This window comes from Scomber scombrus, chromosome 16 (genome assembly GCF_963691925.1).
Source record: "Scomber scombrus chromosome 16, fScoSco1.1, whole genome shotgun sequence".
Taxonomy (NCBI): domain Eukaryota; kingdom Metazoa; phylum Chordata; class Actinopteri; order Scombriformes; family Scombridae; genus Scomber; species Scomber scombrus.
Window position 1 is genome coordinate 11,975,321 of NC_084985.1, and position 22,659 is coordinate 11,997,979.

General features: G+C 36.8%; 2 protein-coding genes across 2 annotated transcripts; both read right to left on the reverse strand.

Annotated features, from left to right (window-relative positions):
* Window positions 1-1,355: 1,355 nt before the first annotated feature.
* LOC133996150 (phosphatidylinositol 4-phosphate 5-kinase type-1 alpha-like) lies at window positions 1,356-13,354 on the reverse strand. The gene is made up of 16 exons (XM_062435713.1): window positions 13,279-13,354; window positions 12,771-12,924; window positions 10,322-10,356; window positions 10,025-10,111; window positions 9,466-9,596; window positions 9,188-9,305; window positions 8,806-8,958; window positions 7,998-8,297; window positions 7,703-7,902; window positions 7,522-7,605; window positions 6,950-6,998; window positions 6,782-6,866; window positions 6,509-6,676; window positions 6,173-6,353; window positions 4,891-4,978; window positions 1,356-4,804 (listed from the first exon to the last, which is right to left on the reverse strand). The coding sequence occupies exons 2-16, from the start codon at window positions 12,817-12,819 to the stop codon at window positions 4,799-4,801; spliced, it is 1,734 nt and encodes a 577-aa protein (XP_062291697.1). The 5' UTR covers window positions 12,820-12,924; window positions 13,279-13,354; the 3' UTR covers window positions 1,356-4,798.
* A 3,282-nt stretch (window positions 13,355-16,636) lies between these two features.
* LOC133996993 (extracellular matrix protein 1-like) lies at window positions 16,637-18,598 on the reverse strand. Its single transcript, XM_062436524.1, has 4 exons — window positions 18,510-18,598; window positions 18,166-18,416; window positions 17,044-17,249; window positions 16,637-16,802 (listed from the first exon to the last, which is right to left on the reverse strand). Exons 1-3 carry the CDS (start codon window positions 18,580-18,582, stop codon window positions 17,046-17,048), a joined length of 528 nt encoding a protein of 175 aa, XP_062292508.1. The 5' UTR covers window positions 18,583-18,598; the 3' UTR covers window positions 16,637-16,802; window positions 17,044-17,045.
* Between the last annotated feature and the right edge of the window lie 4,061 nt (window positions 18,599-22,659).

Genomic DNA, 22,659 nt, shown 5'->3' on the forward strand with positions numbered 1-22,659 from the left:
TATAGTATATTTACTCAGGTACTGTACTTAAACTCAATTTTGAGGTACTTTTATTTTACTTGAGTATTTCCATTTGATGCTACTTTATACTTTCTACTCCACTACATTTATTTGACAGCTTTAGTTACTTTTCAGATGAAGATTGGACACAATGGATAATATAAAAAGCTTATAAAATACAACACATTGTTAAAGATAAAAACAGTGGTTTCCAACATTTTACATCTTACACAAAGTAGTGTGTATTTGTGCTCACATGAGTAGTAGTGTAGTCGCCCCCCCCCCCCCCAAAAAAAAAATAAAAAATCAATACGGAAAAAGTCCAAAAACAGATTTGTGTATCTGAACTTTTTTTTTTTTTTTTTCTTTCCTCTCCCATTAATCATCTCAAGACTCCTCAGATTTGTCTGGTGAACCTTTGGAGGGGCCTGACCCCTAGGTTGGGAACCACTGGACTAAACTAGCTAACTGTAAAGTAGTTAAAACTAGCTCCACCTCCAGCAGCTACAACGGTAACATGCAGTTTACACACTGATGCTTCAGTATTAATAATCTATATAATAATATATAATATCAGTCAGAGGGACCAAACCAATTTTACTGTAATACTTTGAGTACATTTTACTGCTAATACTTTTGTACTTTTACTTGAGTAGGATTTTTTATGCAAGAGTTTTATTTAAAATGGAGTATTTTTACATTGCTGTATCACTTGTGTTCTTTCAGTTAAATAAAGGATCTGAGTACTTCTTCTTCCACAACATCACTTGCTAGCTTCTTTCTGAGCTTTCAAGTGCATGTCACTGTCTTATAAAGTGCATGGCCTCTGCTCGTTTGTCATAGCTCAGAAATGTTAACTCAATGTCCATTTGCTAGCTGTTTTTCCTGACGCTTTCATCAACAACTCAGTCTATCAGCAGACAGTGTTTGCTCAGTTGCCATGGAGACAACTAAGCATAACACATAGTAGAATAGAAGTAACATATTTTTATGCAGGCTGCAATTAAAAAAAAATATTGTTATATAGTACATTTCTAAAAATCAACTTAGAAACAGTTGATAGTTGAAATATCCAGGTGTCTCTTTTTGCCAAATCCTTTAATTTAAATGACTGACAAATCAACTTCCTTCAACATAAAAATCCACTATTTCCAACACCTTATCGTTTAATTTGCAACATTATTCATAAAGGTATAACACACTATGAGGTATTAAAGATATTAAAGGATAAGCTACCTCCTAAGTGTTTGACTTGTGACTAATTGGTATAGACTCATATCATTAAACCCTATTACAGACATAAAAGTTCAACATCTGTATTACGAAATATAATCAAACAAAAACAACATGTCTTTATTTTTTTTAATAACTTTATCCATCTGTATGAAAACATTACAGCCCCAAAAGAGCAAAAGACACAAACTGTAAATTCATATCCTGTGAAAAGGCATCACTGTGATTCTTCTATACATGTGTGCACATGTGTGTATAATTTAAAGACAAGAAGACAATTATTAACACGGTAAAAAGGAAAAAAAGAATACAAGATTATTTAACAGTTGTTATGATCATATCCAAAATCAACAAAGTAGCGTGCCTTTACATACAGTTGTCTGTTGAGGGTCTGTTTTCAATGCCACCGTGAAGTTTAACAAACATTTTGGAAACCAGAGCAAGACATACAGTAATAAATACTATAATAAATACACGCAGAGTAAACTATTAACAATTTGGTTCATAGGCTGCATGTGTAACTGATTCAGAGTTTTTATAATAAGGCACAGTTTCACTTCCAGTAGAGACAGAGCACTGCCTGACAGTTTGACACACTAACCAACCTCCCACCCTCAACATACCACTAACAGGATGTCTTAAATGCCTAAATGTGTGTGCTTGTTCATCACATCTTAGTTTGAAAATGATCAATTCATTTAAAGTATTGCACTTTCATTCAGGCCTACAAATGTTGTACACAAAGAGTCATAATGCATAGGTGACACATCTTTCAAATGACTGATTTCATTTATGCTATCAGACATAAAACAATCATTGCAATACATTTTTTTCTATTTAAAATGTCAAATAATTCAGAAACACTGGGCAAGTAAATGTGTTGAATCCATGGTATCATATTTAAACACTGTACAAAAAATTTAAGAGCTAAAACCAACTCAAGTGGCAGTGAACCATGTGTAAGTTTAAGTTTACAAAAAGTAGGTGAATTGTATTGTCTTTTTTGTAATGTTACCCACCAGGCAGCCATCACCATGTTTGCTAGTGAAAAAAACACAACTACTCTACCATAATTGGGGCCTGTCCCACAAAGCTCTTTGAGTTATCACATGAACATTGTCAATGAATCAACAGTGGCTAATTTAATATGAGATGAGATGAAAATGCTCATCACTGTAGGGCATGTTAGCGTTATGATTAATGTAACCAGTAATGAGAATGCATCACAAGGAGATAAAAAGCAGGAACATGAATACATAATTGTCAAATACTAAAAGGCAATATTATAGAGTGAGAATATATAGAGGCTTTAATATCTGATTGACATAAGTAGCCGAAAATAAAAAAAGTAATGGATTACTAAACTTTGCATTATCCATGTTATTTTGAATAAATACATCACTTTTTACTTTTAGCAGCAGAGTACTGAAAAATTTAGAAAATGCTTTAAGCAAATGCAGTACCATCTACCACTAATTATTCAGCAGCCAAGTTAAAAATTGGTAAACCTAGATTGCTCATTCACATTCTTTCCACTCTAGTTTTTATTAGTTTACTCTCCTCCCCTCTCTGTAGCAACCAGGAGGGCAGAGAACAGAAAGTCTCTACTCTATCCTACACTATATGCTCGAGTTGGCAAAACTCATTTTGTGTTGTTAAAACGTAAAATATAAATTGCCAAACAGACACACATTCACATACGAACATTATATATATTTTTTAAAACTGTTCTAACACTCATTGACATTAAATGGCATCTGTGTTAAACTTACAGGAACTGTGACTTTTATCGCATGTGCATGGTGAAAATCAGCATGTTTCCATCTGGGGGTCTAAACTGCTGCTGCTATTACTTTTTCCATTAAGGCAGCCTGGAATGGACTGAACCTGCTAGTAGTACTGAACCAGTACTATAGATCTGAGACTGTGAGTGGAACAGAGCTGCAATTGTATAACATTGCACATTGAGAGCTGGTTTCAGACACTCTGCATCAATGACACAGTCTACAACGATGACACTCCTCGAATAAGACAGTGTCATATCGTTGGGTGAAAAAATGAATAATAAAGAAATAATTCTTATTTACAAAGTCACCTTGTGTTCTCCACAGCCACAGTGAGACAATGTGCGTACATAAACAGGGCTGCATTGAACCAACAGCATAACTATGCAGCAGTAAATTTATTTTATTATTATTATGTTTGTTAGAAGTGCTGTTTTATAACCACAATGAGACACTTGTCAAGCTGCAAACATTAAATTCGTTGCTATTTCTAATAGAAATACAAATTATCATGAAAAATAAAGCGATTTTACCAGTTTGTTACTCTGCTCTCTTTAGTACTTTTCACTTGTGGGGTTTTTGTTCATTGGGATCCTGTAGAAATGGTGACTCAGTTTTCCCTCACAACTGATCAGTGATGCTGTGGTTATTTTGTACAACATTTTCCAAATGCTCCTGTTTAGGTTGCATTATTTATGGATACTATGGTGTAATTTATGTATACTGTATGTCTGTTATTGGTGAGCCAAAGACAATTTTCCACCATCGTGGACAATAAAGTTTTATTCTATTCTATTCTATTCTACTGCGACGACACGCCCCTACTCTGCCTCTGATTGGCTCTGACTATGATATTTTTACCCTAGCCATCTCACTCCTCATGCCTAAACTTACCAACGAAGGAAACAAGTACTAGCCAATCGGAGGCAAGGTACAACGGATCTTCGTGGAATACCAGGTGTTGCATCAGTTGCCATGGCAACATAACTCAGTTTGAATCTCTGTGACACCAAAAACAGGGCTCACTCCAAAGTTAATTGTTTAATCTTGCTTTGTGAGACAGACCCCAGATCAAAAGTAATCAGTTGACACTGTCGGTCGTGGTCCAATCTACACACTAAACCTGAACATGGTTACAGATTGTAGAGTGTACAAATATAAAAAAAGAAAAAATACAACCTCCCTTAAAAAAGCTATCTTTTGACCTGGATATGTGACATTTTGGATTCACAGTCTCTGAAATTATACAGATCCATTACAACACCTCTTTTTCCAGCATTATTTGTATTCAGAGTACGCCAAAAAGAAAAAAGAAAAAAAAAGCTTACTATGTAGGATTAAAGTCAATTCTTAAAAAAAAAAAAAAAAAAAATTATTTAAAAATGTGTTCCTAATCCAATGCATATGATTTAAAAAAAATACACTCTGTTACACTGAATGCTGGCTTGGTTGATCACTGTCAAGAAGAATCTTTGGTTGTGCATAAAATCATACATCTGAGATGAATATAGTGTTCAATAACCACTGCATCATTGTACCCATCTACTACTAGCGTCAGAGCACAACCACCCATTTACCATGTTGAGATTTGGAAATCAAAGTGCAGAAATAACAATCAAAACAAAAAGAAAAAACATTTACAATCCAACTTGGTGTAGCTGATACACAGTTTCAATTTTTGTACCTCGTATCACACCAAGGGAGAGGTGTAACATTTCATCCGTGAGCCTCACATTATCTTCTTTATTTTGTTCATTTGATTCCAGTTCACTTCCCCACAGCTACACCTGTAAAGCAAAGAAATGACCTGGTTAGCAAATCCCTCTGCGTAAGGAAAAAAAAAGTGTACAGACAAGCCGAGGAGTCCACTTACAGAACATTTGCTTGCTTGAGGAACTATGTCACTGAGTGAGATTACATCCTCACCACCGATGCTTTCTTCAAGAGTCCCTAACACAGCTCTGCAGGAAACAAAGCAGCAGTGTCAGGGAATTGAACAAGGAAACATATTTGAGTCTGTGTGAAGAAACATATCAACTGAATGTACATTTTTTAAAACTAAGTGAAGAGATACTATCTGTCTTTCAAACAAAGCTTTCATGCTTTCTGACATTTTCTACTAAGCGGCTCAACACATGCTAACTTTCCTGAGGGTCTTGTTAAGGGACATTTTTGAATTCAGTCTCAGTTAAACTTAAGAAGCTTCTACTTTTTCTACCATATAAATTTGCCTTTTTGTGAATGAGCTCAAAATGCATCAAAACTCATTAAAAAAACTAAATTTGCTTGGATTTGCATGGGTTTAAAAACAGACAAATTACATAACAGGGATATAAAAATCTTCTTTTTTTAAAAACTGCACTTATGATGGAGTTTTATCTATTTAAATAGTGTTTATAATTTGAAATGCCAGTGTCACTAAATACCCATTATTAACAAAATAATTGTATAGCTTAATATATAATTGTATTTCCCATGTCTCCTATTGTTAATATTGTTTGTTAACTTATTATTTATTGCTCTTTTTTATTTATTTTTTATTTATGCTCTTTCTAGTTTTGCTATCCATTTTGCTGATGTAATGCTGTAAAATTTGCAATCATGGGACTAATATAGGATTATCTTATCTTACCAGTTGCCAGTTTAATACGTACAATAAACTAAATTGAATGCAGTCTAACACAACATTCCTGCAATAAATCTCACCATCATGAAGTTTATAATGTTCAGTTTTGGTTGAAACTGTTTCAGAGAGGTGTCTACTCAACTCTATGGTGATTTTGGAGGCTATGATATTGTATTGTTTTATACTGAGAGGTTTCTAATATTTTGTTCAACCAATTAGGTATTACTTTTAATTAAGTGTAATCAATAAAGTGGCAAATGAGCGTGCTTTTATATCTGCACAAAGATCCAAGTACTAAATAAAATATCAGGCAGTGTGTCTGTTTGGATGCTCCCAGCATATTATTTGATAAGATAATGTAGCAGTGCTGTTGTAAAATTCTTACTGGAACATATTCAGAACACTGTGGTGTATATTAACACAGGTACTTCAGCCTGAATATCAGGTATTCAATAATAAGTTATGCAACCATGGTCACATTTAAGAACTCATGAAAATACTAATCTTCATGTGTAGTTTTCCCTGTTACCTCTTGGTGGCGCTGGGCTCCTGGTCTTTGCTGTGTGTGTTATTCAAATCCAGAGAGTGGGGCAGAGGCTGACTTGTGGGAACATGTTCAGAGTTTCCCGAGGAGGAGGAAACGGCAGGTTCAGCGGTGTTGCTCTGTGGTAAGGGCGCTGGGAGGAGGTCAGGACGACCTGACTGCTTAACTGAGTGAAAAAGGACAAAACTATGAGTGCTTTGTTATGACAGAAATACTTAACATGTTGGCACACGCTGGACGACTTAATCTCTGTGGCTATCAGTAAACATAAACTATTTCCAGTACGTGAAAATTCCCCATTCTCATATTTCCAGTTCTTACAATTGTCTGCCTCACTGTCTTCTTTGGTGTCGGAGCTGACTTGATGTTGTAGTGCAGGATGCTGGTTGTTGCTGCTGGTTGCTGCTAACAGAGAAGGTCCAGTACCACCGGACTTTTTCAATGGGCCATGGGAAAGTGTGCGGCGCTTCTTAGATGGAGAAGACCTTACTAGATACAAGAGAAGAATGTGTTAATTAAGAGGCCATAAAGTGTGGTTGACATGTATTTGTGACCATGCAAACACACACAGTGTTTATTAAAGTATATCCGTACATGTTATCTTTCTGAAGACTGTATTGCACATGAACTTCTGAAATCGTTCTGCGTAGAAGCTCGGTCTGTGTACTGACACACTATCCTGAAAAGGAAAAAGAATAACAAATAAACATCTGTTGTTTAAAATTTAAAACACAATAACTAAAGTTTGTAGAAGAACCTTACCCCATCATAAACAAGGGCTTTCCATGAGTGTTCAAGCTTCTTCACGAATCTGAAAGTTAAAACACAGAGAACTGATTACTGATAAAAGTTACATGATCAAATACATTTGGTGTCATGTGGCACATTCACAACAGAAACACTGACTGACATCCACTTTAAAATTATGGAACAAATTGAGCTTAAAGAGCACTGAAGTCACATTCACACTGCTTTGCTCATATTTTACAATCACTGGCTAGCACTTATCAGCTGTTCGTAACATCCAATCATATTCATGCTGGTGAACAGTGTGGTTATTATAACCGGACACTTCTCACTATTACTCTACTGATACCTTCATGCCAACACCATTTGCAGACAAATCTCTGTTCCCCACTTTGACCCGTTTTTGGTATTATTGATTTAACAAAGATTTAACGGTCATGTGTGTGTGTTAAGAGGAGGATTAGTTCTCCCAAAACAGTCCTTGTTGCTGTTCACATTCTTTGAAAGGTCTCTCAAAGAGCAGAGCTTTTCCATCCAAATTCCTTGGCCAATGCCTTAATGAACTTTAAAAAATGTGCACGGTTTACCTATAAGACTGTAGGATGTCAATAATGCCAATGTACACCAGCAGCCTCTCGTCTTTTGAGTTTCGTGCTGGAATTCCTCCCGTTCTGTAAAGAAAAACAACAAGAAATGTAATTTATTGCTTTGCTATTATTCTCATTACAAACTTTCAGCTGCTTTTTCATCATGGTGACAGCTACTCACTGGTCTCCTGTTTCCAGTGGTCCCATGCTCCCTGCCTCTGCCTGGATGGCCTCTATAGCAGTGCTGTATAATGACTTCTGACCTTGTGGCCTCCTCTGGTCCATAGCCCCTGCCACCGCTTCTCGCTCTTGAAAAGCCTGGTCTAGGTTGTGGATTCCTACCAGGAGGCTGTAGTCCATGATCTTGAAACTCTGCAAGAGCTGAAGGAGGAAATCAGATAAAACAAATGAAGTGAGGTAAGAAACATTTGGCAGAATTTAAACAAATAGACTTTGAGTGTTTATACAGTTCTCACCAGGCAATCTCTATGGATGGTCTTGCAAACACCAGTGTACTTGTCCCCCTCCAGTAAGAGCCCTTCAGGCATGTCCTGCATGAAATCTAAGTCCTTGAACGTTGGCACTGCCTTATCTCTCTCTTTAGCTGAGGCCCGACGCTTATAGGTGGAGCCCTTTAGATCAAACTTTAAATGCATCCGTACGGTGCTCGGGAGCAGATTGTTCATGACTACAATACGGATGTTTTTACCCGCTGCCTGGACACAGTAGAGTCCATAAAACTTTGGTAATAAGGTCCGCTTGTTCTGATTCAGGTTCTGGAGGAGAGAAAAAGGAATGGAGGGGAAAAAATATGAAACTAAACCAAAAGAAGTACAACTGACCAGGAAGTGACATGTAATACTAAAATTAACTGAATGGTAAACAAATTAAATAAACAAGTAGATATTCTCAGACAAAAGGAAAAATGTTGTCCCACACAAATGATGCCGTCAGTAACAAATATGTCACCTTTATTCTAACAGATAATGTAAAGACTACTGCACCAATTATTCTAATCTTAAAAATGCAAATACACTGTAGTAACATGCATCAATAGTGTCTTATATGATGTACTAAACATGGACCAAAAGATCATCGAGACTCTATTTTAGTGTGTAATTTAGAAAAAACAGCAAGAAATGATGTACTCTCAGGGACCAGTGTTATCTAAAGTATTGAATTTTACAGATATATATCGACAGGGGGAAACTGATGAGAGGTTTATCAATAGCTTCTTTGTGTGGGATCCTCATCTTGTACCTATAGCCTCTCATCAAACCTCACCATGAAGTATCCTGGAAGTAGTTTCTGCAGAAATTCTGCCTCTTTGTGCTGCACAGTCTTAATGATGTATTCATCATCGCTGGTGACGTAGAAGAGAGACCCACTGGCTCCAGAGCTTGACAGCTCGATCAGGGATTCATTACACAGAGAATACTGAAACAAGACCAAAGCAAGGTCATTAGACATTTGTTCACATCTGCAGCTCCACCTCTAGTGTGTCAACACTCCATTATAACACACTTCCTTGGTTTCATTCTTTTCAGTTCCTCAATCACTAATTTATTCACACAATTCACTGCTCTTTCCCTTAAGAGATTTGGTTTTCTGTGAGCTTGTTTTTCATATTTTATGTGTATAGCAGATGCAGTGACAACAACAATACCATGTAGTCATCAGGCCGGATGCCAAACATCTCTCTGAAGTAGCGAAAGGCGATTGGGGCGTATGTCTTGAACCTGAAGTCTCCATAATGGTGTGCTGGGGTCAGGTTGCTGCCCTCACTGCCAGTAAGACAAAGAGGAGTCGGAGGATTACACAACATACAGAGGAGATTTAGTGGAGGAGTATTAGTGTAGTGCAGACAAAACATCCTAACCTATCATCGGTCAGCTTTAAAGCTAAATCTTATATATTCATTATTCATTATTTCAAAAGACCCACCTGGGGAAGAAGATGCTTTCCACAACTTCAAAGTCCTGCAGCAGCACGTCTCTCTCAGGTTTCTGACTTAAGCTGCCCACCGTGTGAGTGATGCCTAACTGGATAGCACCTTTGAGCGCTGATGAGGTTGTCTGGAAGATGCAGAAAAGTGACGTGAATCAAATGACAAATGCAGGTTGAAAATGCAGAAGAAAAAAAATCGTATTTCCATTTGCATACTTCACTTTACAATATTCTCATACACGTGTATTAACAGATTAGTCAATTGACAGTAAATTGATTGGCAGCTATTTCAATAAACCAATTACAGTTTAAGTAATTTTAAAGCAAAAAAACTGAGTGTTTTATATCATTGTAATTTGATTATCTTTTGGTTTTGGATTATTGGTTGGACAAATGAAGCCATATGAAGCTGTCTTCTCGGACTCTGGAAAACTGTGATGAGTATTTTATTGACTAAAATAACACGTTCAAATAGAAAAGTGGAAATCTGTAACTCAATGACTCACTTGCAGCACTAAGAGAATGAGTGTAAATGTGTGTGTGTCAAATTCCCCACCTTCTTGTACGTGGTCTCCCCAGTGGGGTCAATCCCACGATGGCCAATTGTTTTTTTATTGGTCTGAGAGGTGCTAGCGGTTGGACTCTGTCAGTAGAGAGATGGGTAGAAGAGAGAATTTCAAGAGAAAAATAACTGCAGCAATAAGTAAAAACACTTGTGTTACAAAGAGGAAGGAATAGAGGATGTGTCAGCAAAATAGTGGTGAATTCCAAACTGTCAAGACAAACTCAGTACGTGTTTCCCAACTGACACTGACACCAGATTACGCACATCCTCAGAGCTGTTATTTCTCACCTCCGGAGAGACATTTTTCCGAGTCCCAGTTGAATCTGGAGAGAGAAGAAAAAGGAAATTTACAACAAGAAAGTTTTACAAGTTACACAAGAAACAGACAATTGGGGTTAAAAAGGAACTGATTTCTCAAACAAAATGCAGTTCTCACACTGGATGCATTCATATCAAACACAACACACTGACACAGCTTTCATCATTCCCTAAAGTTAAAGATGGGGAGTGAAGCTGAGCTCTGAAAAAAGCATGCATATGCAGCTCATTCATTACCTCTGAGAAAAGACAGTCTCCTCCAGAGCTGACTCTGCAGGTCTTTGTGAGCAATAGGAGGAATTAGATAAGTATGCTATTACTGACAGAATTCAAGTAAGGCCAATGAATGTCCTGAGCACTAGCATAAAAAGTTAACAGAAGTCAAAGTTAACATCAGAACAAAGTGAAACTAAATGACTGTACTGCACCAAAAATACACAAAAACTAGAGCTGTATTCTGTTTATTATTATTATTATTATAAGTGAAATAAATTGATTTTACACTTATTAGTCAGCTGACTACTTTGAATTCTAGTCTGTCTTGTGGAGAGCCTTTTAACGAGACCAATTTTACACACGAGATTCAGTGAACTCATCATAGGGAATATGATATTGCCTCTGGAAGTAGTTGTTCCTCTGTAGTTGGAGAGGTTTGTTAAATTAGAGAAAATAACCCTGAGAAACACGTAAAATTTGAAAGACATAGGGATTTTTTTATTATTTCTACTTTTTATTAAACAATATATTAATAAACCTAAACTTAAGGATATTTGCCAGGTGAAGATTTATAGAAGCACAAGTTGCCATTTTATTAGCTATACCCCTTTTAGGCCTGCAATTAACCATTATTTACATTATTGATTAATCTGTTGATTATTTTCTCAATTAATCAACTAGTTGTCAGAAAATTGTGAAAAATGTCAGTCATCCAGCCCAACATGACTTCATCAAATGTGGAACCAAATAATTTAGACATTTTCTTCTTAAAGTATGATTAAAAAAATGACTCAAGACAATAGTTGGCAAGTAATCAATTGCATATCTAACTTCATTCAAATCAATGAGTAAAGACTTAATATTAGAGCACCTCTCTGTATAACTCATTAAAGTTCAACAGCACCATGGACCACAGCCTCCAAAATTACGTTAATTAAGTTTAATCAACGCCTCTTTAAGACAGTCTGAACAATAACTGGAGATTACAGTGAGACTTGAATGAATGTGGGATTTATTGCAGAGCTGGTGTGTAGGCTGGGCTAGTTTTAACTAGGTACGCCTAATTAACTGGTGAGTGAGTGTCTACATACAACCTTACATTAAAGCTCATTTGAGAACATGTACCAGCTTGTCACACAGGTTGTGTATTTAAGTAGGAAGTAGTGGGAGTAGTAATCCACCTATCCTTCACCTGTGCTTGTGTGGCAAAGTAAGGCTGCAACTACCGATTATTTACATCATTCTCATCTACTTATTATTTTCTTAATTAATTTGTACAGCAAAGAAAAGTATTAAATCATCATATTTGAGAACCTTAAACCAGTTCATTATTGGCATTTTGGTTAAAACAACTACTAAGATTATTATTCCATTATCAGAAGAGCAGCCAATTCATTTTCTGTCAATCAAGTAAAGTAAAATTCTCAGTTTATCTAAATGTATTCTTTATAGGCACAGGAAAGAGATAATTGTGTTGCATACTTGCTTAAAAATATTGTAACCATGTTTTTTTTTCTAATGTCATGATATAATTGTATTGTATAATTTGGACCTGATTATTTTATTTGATCATGCAAAGTCATTTTATATTTATATTGTGATATTTGCATCAATAAACTACTTACATAACTTCTTCTGATAAGCTGCTGACCTATTAAGACATCTGAACTAACTGATAACAACTTCAACTAATGATCACTTTCATTATTGGTTAATCTGTTAACTATTTTATCATTTAATCAATTAGTTTTTCGTTCTAACAGCCCAAGATGATGTACTCAAATGTCATCTTTTCTCCTGAGCAACAGTCCACAACTCAAAATATTCAGTTTACTACTCATGTGGCAAGACTCTTTTGGTACTTTTACTTTTTATTCCGATCATTACTGTTTCTTATTAAGTTTGTTTGTGCTGTATGCTGAGATGATGTTTTTTATGTCACTGTTACTGCAAACCAAATTTCCCCTCGAGGGACAATAAAGCTCTGAACTGAATTGAACTGAACTGAACTGTCATAGGGGGCAAAAGAAACCACAACATATTCACATTTGAGAAGCTAGAATCATTAATCAATCATCAAAATTAAGTAATTAATTTAATAAATGGCAGCTAATTGACTAATCGACTAATCATTGCAGCTCTTATACCAACTCATGTGTATCCCTTTCAATGAAGGATGTGTTTAAATGAATGAGGGTCTTACTTCCAGTGTGGCCCTGCAGCCCTGGTGGCTCCTCTGCAGCTGTGGCCATCCAGACCAAAACCTAAACTCAGATTCAGAGGTGAATCTCAGATCCTGACACACTATCTGGTCCGCTTTCTCTGTTGTGTGAGCAGCAGTTCAAACTTCTGGAAACCTGTGTGTGTGACAAAAAATAAAAAAAATAAAAAAAGGACTCAGGATGACTTCATGCCACAAATATTGACTTCAGCCACGTTGACTGTGTCTCTGCCGAAGACGGAGCTTAACTGGACATTAATACAGCTGATGGTAGTTTTTAATGGCGGCTGAACAATACAATTCGTGAAGTTAATGAATGGTAATTACAGTGCATGTTGTGACAGGTTACCGAGCTAGCTAGCTGTTACCCGGGGTGTCATTTAGCGACATTTTTTTGGGCGACATTCATCTTTTCCAACTTTAGCTAAGCCACTCAGACACATACACTTAATAAAATAGCTCAAATATCTCAAACTATCAGTCAACTTACTCGGAGATGGTGTTGAAAAGTAGCCGGCGTTTCCAGAGGATTAAATATATAAACTCTTTTCACTTTCACAGTCCCCCTGCTATCCATAAAAACTCATAAACAAGGAAGCAGTGCGGAAGTTCTGCCCGTCACCGCAGCAACGATAGAACATCCGGTCTGTGTTCTTCCACAATAAAGTGATTGACCATATTTAATATAAAATGAAATAATATAACAAACAATAATTGTATTTATACTTTGACTCAATGTATTATTATAGTAGTAGTATATACACATTATAGTAGCATTTATATACAATCAATGTATTTACAATATATGTATATACAGTCAATGTATTATTTGTAATACTACTACTACTACTACTATGACTACTACTACCACTACTATTACTTACTACTACTACCACCACCACTACTACTACTACTACCACTACTACTACTACTACTACTACTACTACTACTACTACTACTACTACTACTACTATGACTACTACTACTATTACTTACTACTACTACCACCACCACTACTACTACTACTACTACTACTACTACTACTACTACTACTACTACTACTATGACTACTACTACTATTACTTACTACTACTACCACTACTACTACTACTACTACTACTACTACCACTACTACTACTACTACTACTACTACTACTACTACTACCACTACTACTACTACTACTACTACTACTACTACTACTACTACTACTACTACTACTACTACTACTACTATGACTACTACTACTATTACTTACTACTACTACCACTACTACTACTACTACTACTACTACTACCACTACTACTACTACTACTACTACTACTACTACTACTACCACTACTACTACTACTACTACTACTACTACTACTACTACTACTACTACTACTACTACTACTATGACTACTACTACTATTACTTACTACTACTACCACTACCACTACTACTACTACTACTACTACTACTACTACTACTACTACTACTATGACTACTACTACTATTACTTACTACTACTACCACTACTACTACTACTACTACTACTACTACCACTACTACCACTACTACTACTACTACTACTACTACTACTACTACTACTACTACTACTACTACTGCTACTACTACTTCTACTGCTACTTCTAATAATAATAATAATTACAATAATTATAATAAAAATTACAGAGCACTTTTTGAAACTCATGTTACAAAGTGCTTCACACAGAGCAGCAAATTAAAACCATCAGGTCATACAACAATGAAAATCTAAAAAAAATTATATCAAATCTGTAAGACTCAATCCATCAGATAAGTTGATCAAACAAATTACAGTGTCACCAGCAAAAGGGCAATGAATGAATAAAATCCATAAAAATGTATGAGGATCAGTAGTCTGGACAATAAAAGTAACTTTTAAGGAGAGATTTAAAAGTCACTGAAACTGCTGATTTCCTCAGGCAGCAGTAATAATTGTTGTGAATATAATATATATGTGGTTTAACTATAAAATATATTTTAAGTATCCAATAAGAGTTTAAATGTTTTATCTGAAGGCAAATTCTGTAAAGAAACTGATTAAAAAAGCTTAGGTGTATAAAACTGCAAATTCATGCAATATAATAATTACATGTATCAATTAAATGCGGTGCATTAAAAAGTACAATCTTTACCTTTGAAATGTATTAATGTAGAAGTACAGTGGAAATACTTAAGTTAAGTACAACTATTCCAGAATTTTACCTAAGCCTAACCCTAACCCTTTTAATTGAAGGTGCAGCATGTAGAATTAAGTGGATGAAATATTCATGAGTATGTTTTAAAACATACTCACTAACCCTTGTACTTAACTTATGTATTTCCACTGTACTTCGACATTAATACTTTAGTATATAATCACCTACAAATAAGAATCAATGTGATTTTGTTATCTTATAATAAGCCCTTTTTATCTATAAAGGGAGCAGGTCCACTTCCAAGGAGGCTGCCATGTTGCACTATCATGTTTCTACAGTTGCCCAGAATGAACAAACAAGCCCCTAGGAGTAGTTTGGGCCTTGAAGCTAATTTGATTTAGTGGCCAAAATGTATCATTTCAACATCACGTGATGCTATTTGGCCCAGAAAGACTTTATTCAGTAGACTCACATTGTGAAAGAGACATCTGTTAATCTGTGGATAAATGTTTCTGAATGTCACAACCCCCACGAAATCATTCATTTCACTATCAGAATTTGATCCATTAAATCCAATCACATGTCAAAAGTCTAGAAGAGCCGCACGATCGAATCACTTTATCCCCATTCTAGTTAGCTGGAGGGTTAAACCAGAAGTTAGCTGTCTCAGCCGTTGGAGGTCTCTACCAAACATGCTCTGTGGGTGCATTGGGCCACAGAAGCAACTTTCATAGGAATAAATGGAGCCCCCCAGTTCTCTTTATACATCAATGCTGACAAACTACTCTAGAGGGATCTTTCATGTTTGTCACAAGTTTAGTGGCCACTGTAGTTTTAAATATTTGCTCAAACATATCATTATCTTAATGAGACACCCACTTCGTTAGGTTTAGGCTTCAGGAGGGGTATGGTCAAGGTTAGGGTTAAGGGTCAATTAATTAATTAATTTCCAACTCTCTCCGGTCAGTAAACGTTTATAAAACGTCGTCTAAAATTGAAAACGTGACTGGGAAAAGGAACATTTAACAACACGTGGCTGTTAGTTCAAATATCACATTTTATATTCATTCCGTTCATTATGATCACACATATGACTCAGCGTTCCCACTCCTTAGGCGTGACCAAAACAAACACTGTCTCTGGTTCCACAGGCTGTTCTGATTTTATGTTGAAGGTCAAAGACCCAAACAGGAAATGTGTCAGCTAGTTCTTCTTTGGTTGTTGTTGTGGTCTGATGAACATTGTAATCCTACAGTAACACGAACAATACATCCAAACACAACTCAGTCCAACAGGGCTGAGATTTTTTGAGATGTGTTAATTGTGAATTTTACGACATTTAATCACTCAGGCTGAGCTGCACACAAACTTTTCTTATTGATCACTGATCTGCTGATGTCCCACACCCAACTGTGGCGACCAACAGGGACACCTGGTGGCAAGATTTATAATTACACGTGTGAATATTTTATTATATGCTGGAAAAAAGTTTTAAAATAACTCAACACCTTTTGTTTTTCTTTTTATCTTTGATCCTTAAAAATGATTATATATCTCAAAAATTAAGTTGGCTTAACATGGCTTGTTCAGTAAAAAGAAAACGCATGACAGTTTTATTTTGTTCTTTTTTATTTTATCCTTTATTTCTCTAACAAAGAATACTACATGTCAGAAACTGTGCGACATCCACTCAGTGCAGTATTAGTTTGAGTCAACAGTGAACATTTGGACATGCAGTTTAAAATGTGTTTCTTTTGTTTTGACAAAGCTGGGTTGAAGTAGGGAGCTGTCTAGATAAAAGCTGTGGCTCAGCATAAACCAAACCAGCATGCCCTGTCCTCTTCTGAACACCTGCAAGAACAATTCAAAGTGTTATGAAATCAGCATTATCTCACACATGATGCAGGTTGATTTAGTTGTTCAAATGGGCCCTAAGCACATGAACGCTTTCTTCCCCAAATGCACAGTAGATAACCTTTATTTAATTAGGTAATCTCATTATCTTATAACCACAAAGTCTTGATTATATCATTGCTTTTATTATTTTTTCTATGTATATTCTTTTAAGTGTGGCAGTGAGTTTGTGTTTCACCTTTAACAAGCATCTGCATTGAAGGTGAATCCCAGCTCTAGGGGCAGTTGGGGTGCAGTGTAGCCTGGTGTTGGGTCATAGTTGGGGTTTGGCAGCTCACTGTCAAAGCACGTCCACCGTGCGTCTCCTTTCTCCCTGCAGCACTTGTATGCGCGAGTCATGGTGCTAAATTCCTCCACACAGAACTGGGACAGAGCTTGTTTCCACTGTCAGAAAAAAAAATTATTGTGAATCCTCTCCTACCATGGGGGCAGAAAAAGGCACATTTCTATTTAACTTTTCTCATTCAGTGAAATCTGTTCCTATACCACATACTATGTCGACCCTCTCTGTACGGATGAAGAATTCTGTCTTTTATTTTCTCAGTGATGTGATTTGGCTTTCTGAGAACAGTTGCAGATTCTTAAAATACTGCAACACCAGGTAAAAGGGATTTTATTGTCTTTTTTATAACGTTAATCTATAATTATCAGTATTCACATGAAAATGACTACAACGTTTTTTTTAAATCCATTGCGACTACTATTCATCTTATTTACTTTATCTAATTGGCTCATGTTTCCTTTAAATCCTATGTTTATATATTAGTTAAACATTTTTCTTGACAATAGTTTGTGTTTCAGAAATAAAAGTAATTACAAAATGTATTTTTCATTTTGTTTGTTTGTTTTTATTTGTCAATTACAAAACAGCATGTGCATGTGGAATATTCTACATTCAGTTTTTAGCTTTTGTATTTATTTTCTAAAATGTTATATATTATTGTACATAAAAAGCCAAAAGATGACAAAAGAATCATCTGGAAAATATTAGATATTTGTCTGTTTGTGCTTAGTGCAGCAGACTAAAAAATGTATAAAAATCTGTCCTATTAGTTTTTAGTAACATTTAATTAAACTGTGGAATATATAGTAAGCCTATAATAAAAGAGCTCCCTGACCTTAGATATTATATCTGTAGAGATCCTCAACAATAATGAATGTGTAAAATAATGCACAGACAGTCACAGTTGTGTCTGTCTGCTGTTGTCTTCACATTTCTCTATTCACAAACTTTTCTGCTGCTACTATCTGCACTCTCTTTCATCCTCAAACCTCACACAAACACAGAAAAAGGACTCACAGCTTGTTGGGCACAGCAGAGGATTTGGCTGCTCTGCTGCGCTACCTGTCCACTGCAGCACAAACTGTACCACGACTCCATCTGGTTGATGGCGTTTCCACGGCGTTTCCAGTGGCTGAATCTGGAGCCCGGGAAGAAGCTGTCCGGGTATCTGGGACGGCCGTTACCGTTGTGGCAAATGGCAGCGAGATTCTCAGCTGTTGGAAGGGCAGGTGGGAAAGGGACATCCGGCTCATTGAGAAGGTTGGTCTCTGTGGAAACAGAACATCACAGCATTGCAGCATTGCAGCATTGCAGCTTAAAGAGTGTTTAAAACAAGTACAATTAAATTCAGATGAAATTACCTCCCAAATTTGCACTGTGAAGAGTCATCAGTGCAAATATCCAAAATCCTGTGAGGCCTCCAATCAAAATCATAGCTGTATGGTTGTGTGGTTGGATCTGGATTTTTTTTTAAAGAAGCTAATTTCTCGTCAGCAAGTTGATGAAAGATATAGAGAGTACACCAACAACCAGCTTATATAGTGAGGAGAGTGGGTCTGTGGCCTTGAAATGCTTTGATGTGATCTGGGGGTGGAAGAAGTATTGGTGTGTGGCGGGTGATGAGGAATTAGGGATGCACCAATACTGATACCAGCCCAGCCTAACTTTGGTATTACTCAGTCTTGTTTATCCTGTCTCCAACTTCTTCAAAATGCAGCAGCAAGAGTTCCTACAAGTAAAAAAAAAGAGGGAACACATTACTCCCAGTCTTGCCTCCCTACACTTGCTGCCTGTTAGGTACAGAATTGATTTTAAAATACTGATGATTGTTTACAAGACCTCGAATGGTTTTGCTCCCCCGTACATTACAAAATGTCTCTGGTCAGAGGTCATCTGACCAGAGACTTCTGTCCACAGATACAGGACTGAGTGTTATGGGGACAGGGCGTTCTCTATTGCTGCCCCCAAACTGTGTAATTCTCTTCCTCCCCCCTTTTTTCAACCGAAATCTCAATAGGTTTGTGCTGTTCTCACTGTGTACTCATGACCATGTATTTTTATTATTGATGTTGTTGTAATTTCATGCATCATTCTGATTTCTTTTTTATTATGTTTTTATTTTTTGTGTGTTCAGCTATAGGTCAACTATGTTGTGTTTAAAGTGCTATATTAATTAAGTTTTAAGTTTTAAGTTGGATGAGACAGCAGATGAGCAAGCATTAACATCACTGAGCAGTGCATTAGTAGGTGCTGACATTCAGTTTGGAGAGACCACAACTAAGACAAACCACTGCAGTACAGGAGAGTTAACAAAGTGTGATTTCCCCCTCTGGCCCAGATGTTGCGCAGATACCTCTCAGCACTATGCAGTAGTGTGGAAAGTGAAAGGCTGTTTAGCTCAGTATTGTATATTGTAGATAAAAACAGAAAGAGGCTGATGATGCAAAGAAACTCAGAGACAGCACAGACATACAATCACCGGCCACTTCATTAGGTACACATGTGCAGTCTAATTCAATCCAGTACAACAGGTCTTCCATAAATTCTACTTTTTTGAAGTTTATACATTTTCAGTTTTTGTTAACATTGTCAAAAAGGTGATAATTCTACTTTATGTTTATTGATGAGGTTGTACTAAGTGGTGGTTGTTCGAACAAAGGAGATTTCTGACAATCTTAGAAGAAAAGATGCTGATACTCAGCAAGCTGGAAAGGGTTACAAAACAATTTCGAAATAACTAGTGTTACCCTCCCCAGGAGTGGTTAAACAATAAAGATCACACAAAAAGCAGGTTTGAAATAGTCCTGGGGCCTGTTTCAGAAAGCAGGTTTTGTGAAAACCCTGAGTAAGGAAACTCTGTTTTTTTGGTTTCACAAAGCCAGTTCAGCTTAACTCTGAATCAGTTACCCTGGCAACATACTCCGTGAACCTAACCTGCTCGCTGGCAGGTTTTCTTCAACTAACCCTGAGTTTGTCTTCCTTTTTAGTTGGAGCCTGCAGACTGAAGGAGGTGTCAGACATACCAGAACACTGCGCTCCCAGTATGCAGGCCTACTTGTGGTTCCTAGTATCTCTAAGAAGAGTAGAATGGGAGGCAGAGCGACAGATTCCAGTCCCGGACCTACTAGCTTCAATGTTGATTTTCAATGTGCTTCTCTTTCCTATTCTTCCTCTCTCTACTCTCTACCCCAACCGGTTGAGGCAGATGGCCGCCCACTTTGAGCCTGGTTCTGCCTGAGGTTTCTTCCTGTTAAAAGGGAGTTTTTTCTTGCCATTGTCACTAAGTGCTTTCTCATGTGGGAATGTTGGGTCTCTTTAAAATGAAAACCTGAAGAGTACGGTTTAGAACCTGCTCTATGTGTAAAGTGCCTTGAGATGACTTTGTTGTGATTTGGCGCTATACAAATAAAGATTGATTGATTGAGACATGGTGTGTCCTTTTCTTAAAGAGTCTATCTCCGTTAGAGGGCGATCAGACCTGCTGGGATGTTTTATCATTCTCTGATGATTTTCTGTTTGAGTGTTTCCGTTTTTCTGTACAATTGATCATTTATCTGAACAATAATCTCAGCCCTTGTATCGTCTGTAAGCCACATCGTGGACATGCTCTCAGTTCAGAACAAATTCTTTGTGTTGCACACATTGACTCGGTTGGTAATTTTCTGCCACACCAGCTCATGTTCTTTTGCTGCTGCTACTGTATTGCTTTTTTTCTTAAATATATTCTCATTATCTGCATTCATTAATATTTCTAATTCCACTTGGGAGAAGTAGGAGGACTGAGCCCTTTGTTTCTCCTGTTGCCAAGGCTTGGTATCTCCTCATGAATGAGCTTCGCTCAGGGTTACCTTGACTTAGATTTGATTGAACTAACTGTTATCACCTGTTCTGAAACCGAAAACTCTGAGTTTGACAGCTCAGAGTTAGTTAAACCTGCTTCCTGAAACAGGCCCCAGGAGGCCACAAGAGACCCAAAGCTAACATCTAGGAAACTAAAGGCCTTTCTTGCAGCGGGCAACATCAATGGTGTGCATGGCAGAGTTGCAAAAGGAAAGCTACTACTCTCCAAAAAGAACATTGCTGCTGTCTATAGTGTGCCCAAGACCACAAAGATAAGGCAGAAAGTGACCGGAATTTTTTTCTAATTTGTTTGGTTATGGGCAAACACTGCATTCAAACATAAGAACCTAATTTCATCTGTGAACATGGTGGTGGTAGTATCATGGTTTGGGTCTGCTTTGCTGCATCTGGGCCGGAAAGCCTGCAATCACTGATGGAGCTATGAGTTTTTAGTTATACTGGAGCACAACAGGAAATAGGTCATCAAAAAAGGCAACAAGTTGTTCTACCAAAGGGTGGTTACAGTAAACAAAAGTTGATATTTTGGAATAGCTGAGTCAAAGTCCTGACCTTGAAGAAGGCAGTTCATGCCAAGAAGCCTGAGGTGACCCTGTTCTGTGAGGAGGAACAGACTAAAATTCCTCCAAGCTGATGTCCAGAGCAGATAATCAGTTACCAGAAATGTTTTGTTGAAGTTATTGCTTTGACAGGGGGTCACTTCAGCTATCTAAAGCAATGGTTTACATTATTTTGCCTTATACAAACAGTAAAGATAAGAAGATGTATTGATTTTCCTCAATAAATAAATAAAAACATTTAATGTTTTTGTCTGCTTTGCTTAAATGGGTTCCCTTTATCTAGTTTTAGGACTTGCAGCACTGTATAGCAGAGCTGCTGTATTGGATTGCATTAGATTGCACAGGTGTACCTAATGGAGAGGCCAGCGAGTGTATGATAACATCCTTTCAGTTCTCATATAGTTTGTGTTGTGTGGTACTGAAATCCACTAAATGAGTTACACATTACATTTTAGTGAAATGTGGTTCTGTTTATGACAAAAAGTTTAATGTTAAAATGTTGGCAACAGTATCATGTTGTATGTTTAATTTTGTTATAGTCAGAAAGTGAGGAACATCAAAGTCTTTGTTAAAACTGTAATGTTATCATTGAGTACTCATATCTGTACTCGGTATCAGCAAGTACCCATGTAAGTACTTGTACTTGGTCTGAAAAAATGTGGTATCGGTGCATGCCTATCAGAAATTATCAGGGTAAAAACAAATCAGTTAGAACTTAGTTATGCTGATGTTGTGCAATCTGCAAAATTATCAAAAGTATTTCTGCATGTTGCTTCTTTTCTCAAGGTCTGGTCACAGGTGCAAAGAAGGAACTGATTAATATAAATTCTGATTTCCGTGCACACACCACTCTTTTCATACTGGATGAAAAAACGTGAATTTTAAATAATATTTAATTGAATATAACAAAACTGAGGAAACAACTTTCTCTCTCTTTCCCTTGAGGACGTTGGTTTTATCAAGTGACTCACAAAAGCTTTGCTGACTGGAGAAAGTGACATGAGAAACATGACACAGTCAGCATGTTATCAAAACCATTCAGATTTATTTTCCAAAACTTAACAGCCCTTACGGTAAACTCCCTTGACCCCCA

Excerpts from the sequence above, each read along its gene's own strand:
- LOC133996150 (XM_062435713.1), bottom strand. The coding sequence starts at position 12,819 with ATGGCCACAGCTGCAGAGGAGCCACCAGGGCTGCAGGGCCACACTGGA. Across the intron at positions 10,112-10,321 it reads GGAAAAATGTCTCTCCGGAG|AGTCCAACCGCTAGCACCTC; the intron begins GTGAGAAATAAC and ends CTCTACTGACAG. Across the intron at positions 7,903-7,997 it reads CCATCCATAGAGATTGCCTG|CTCTTGCAGAGTTTCAAGAT; the intron begins GTGAGAACTGTA and ends TTCCTCCTTCAG.
- LOC133996993 (XM_062436524.1), bottom strand. The coding sequence starts at position 18,582 with ATGATTTTGATTGGAGGCCTCACAGGATTTTGGATATTTGCACTGATG. Across the intron at positions 18,417-18,509 it reads TCACAGTGCAAATTTGGGAG|AGACCAACCTTCTCAATGAG; the intron begins GTAATTTCATCT and ends CTGTTTCCACAG. Across the intron at positions 17,250-18,165 it reads TCTGCTGTGCCCAACAAGCT|TGGAAACAAGCTCTGTCCCA; the intron begins GTGAGTCCTTTT and ends TTTTTCTGACAG.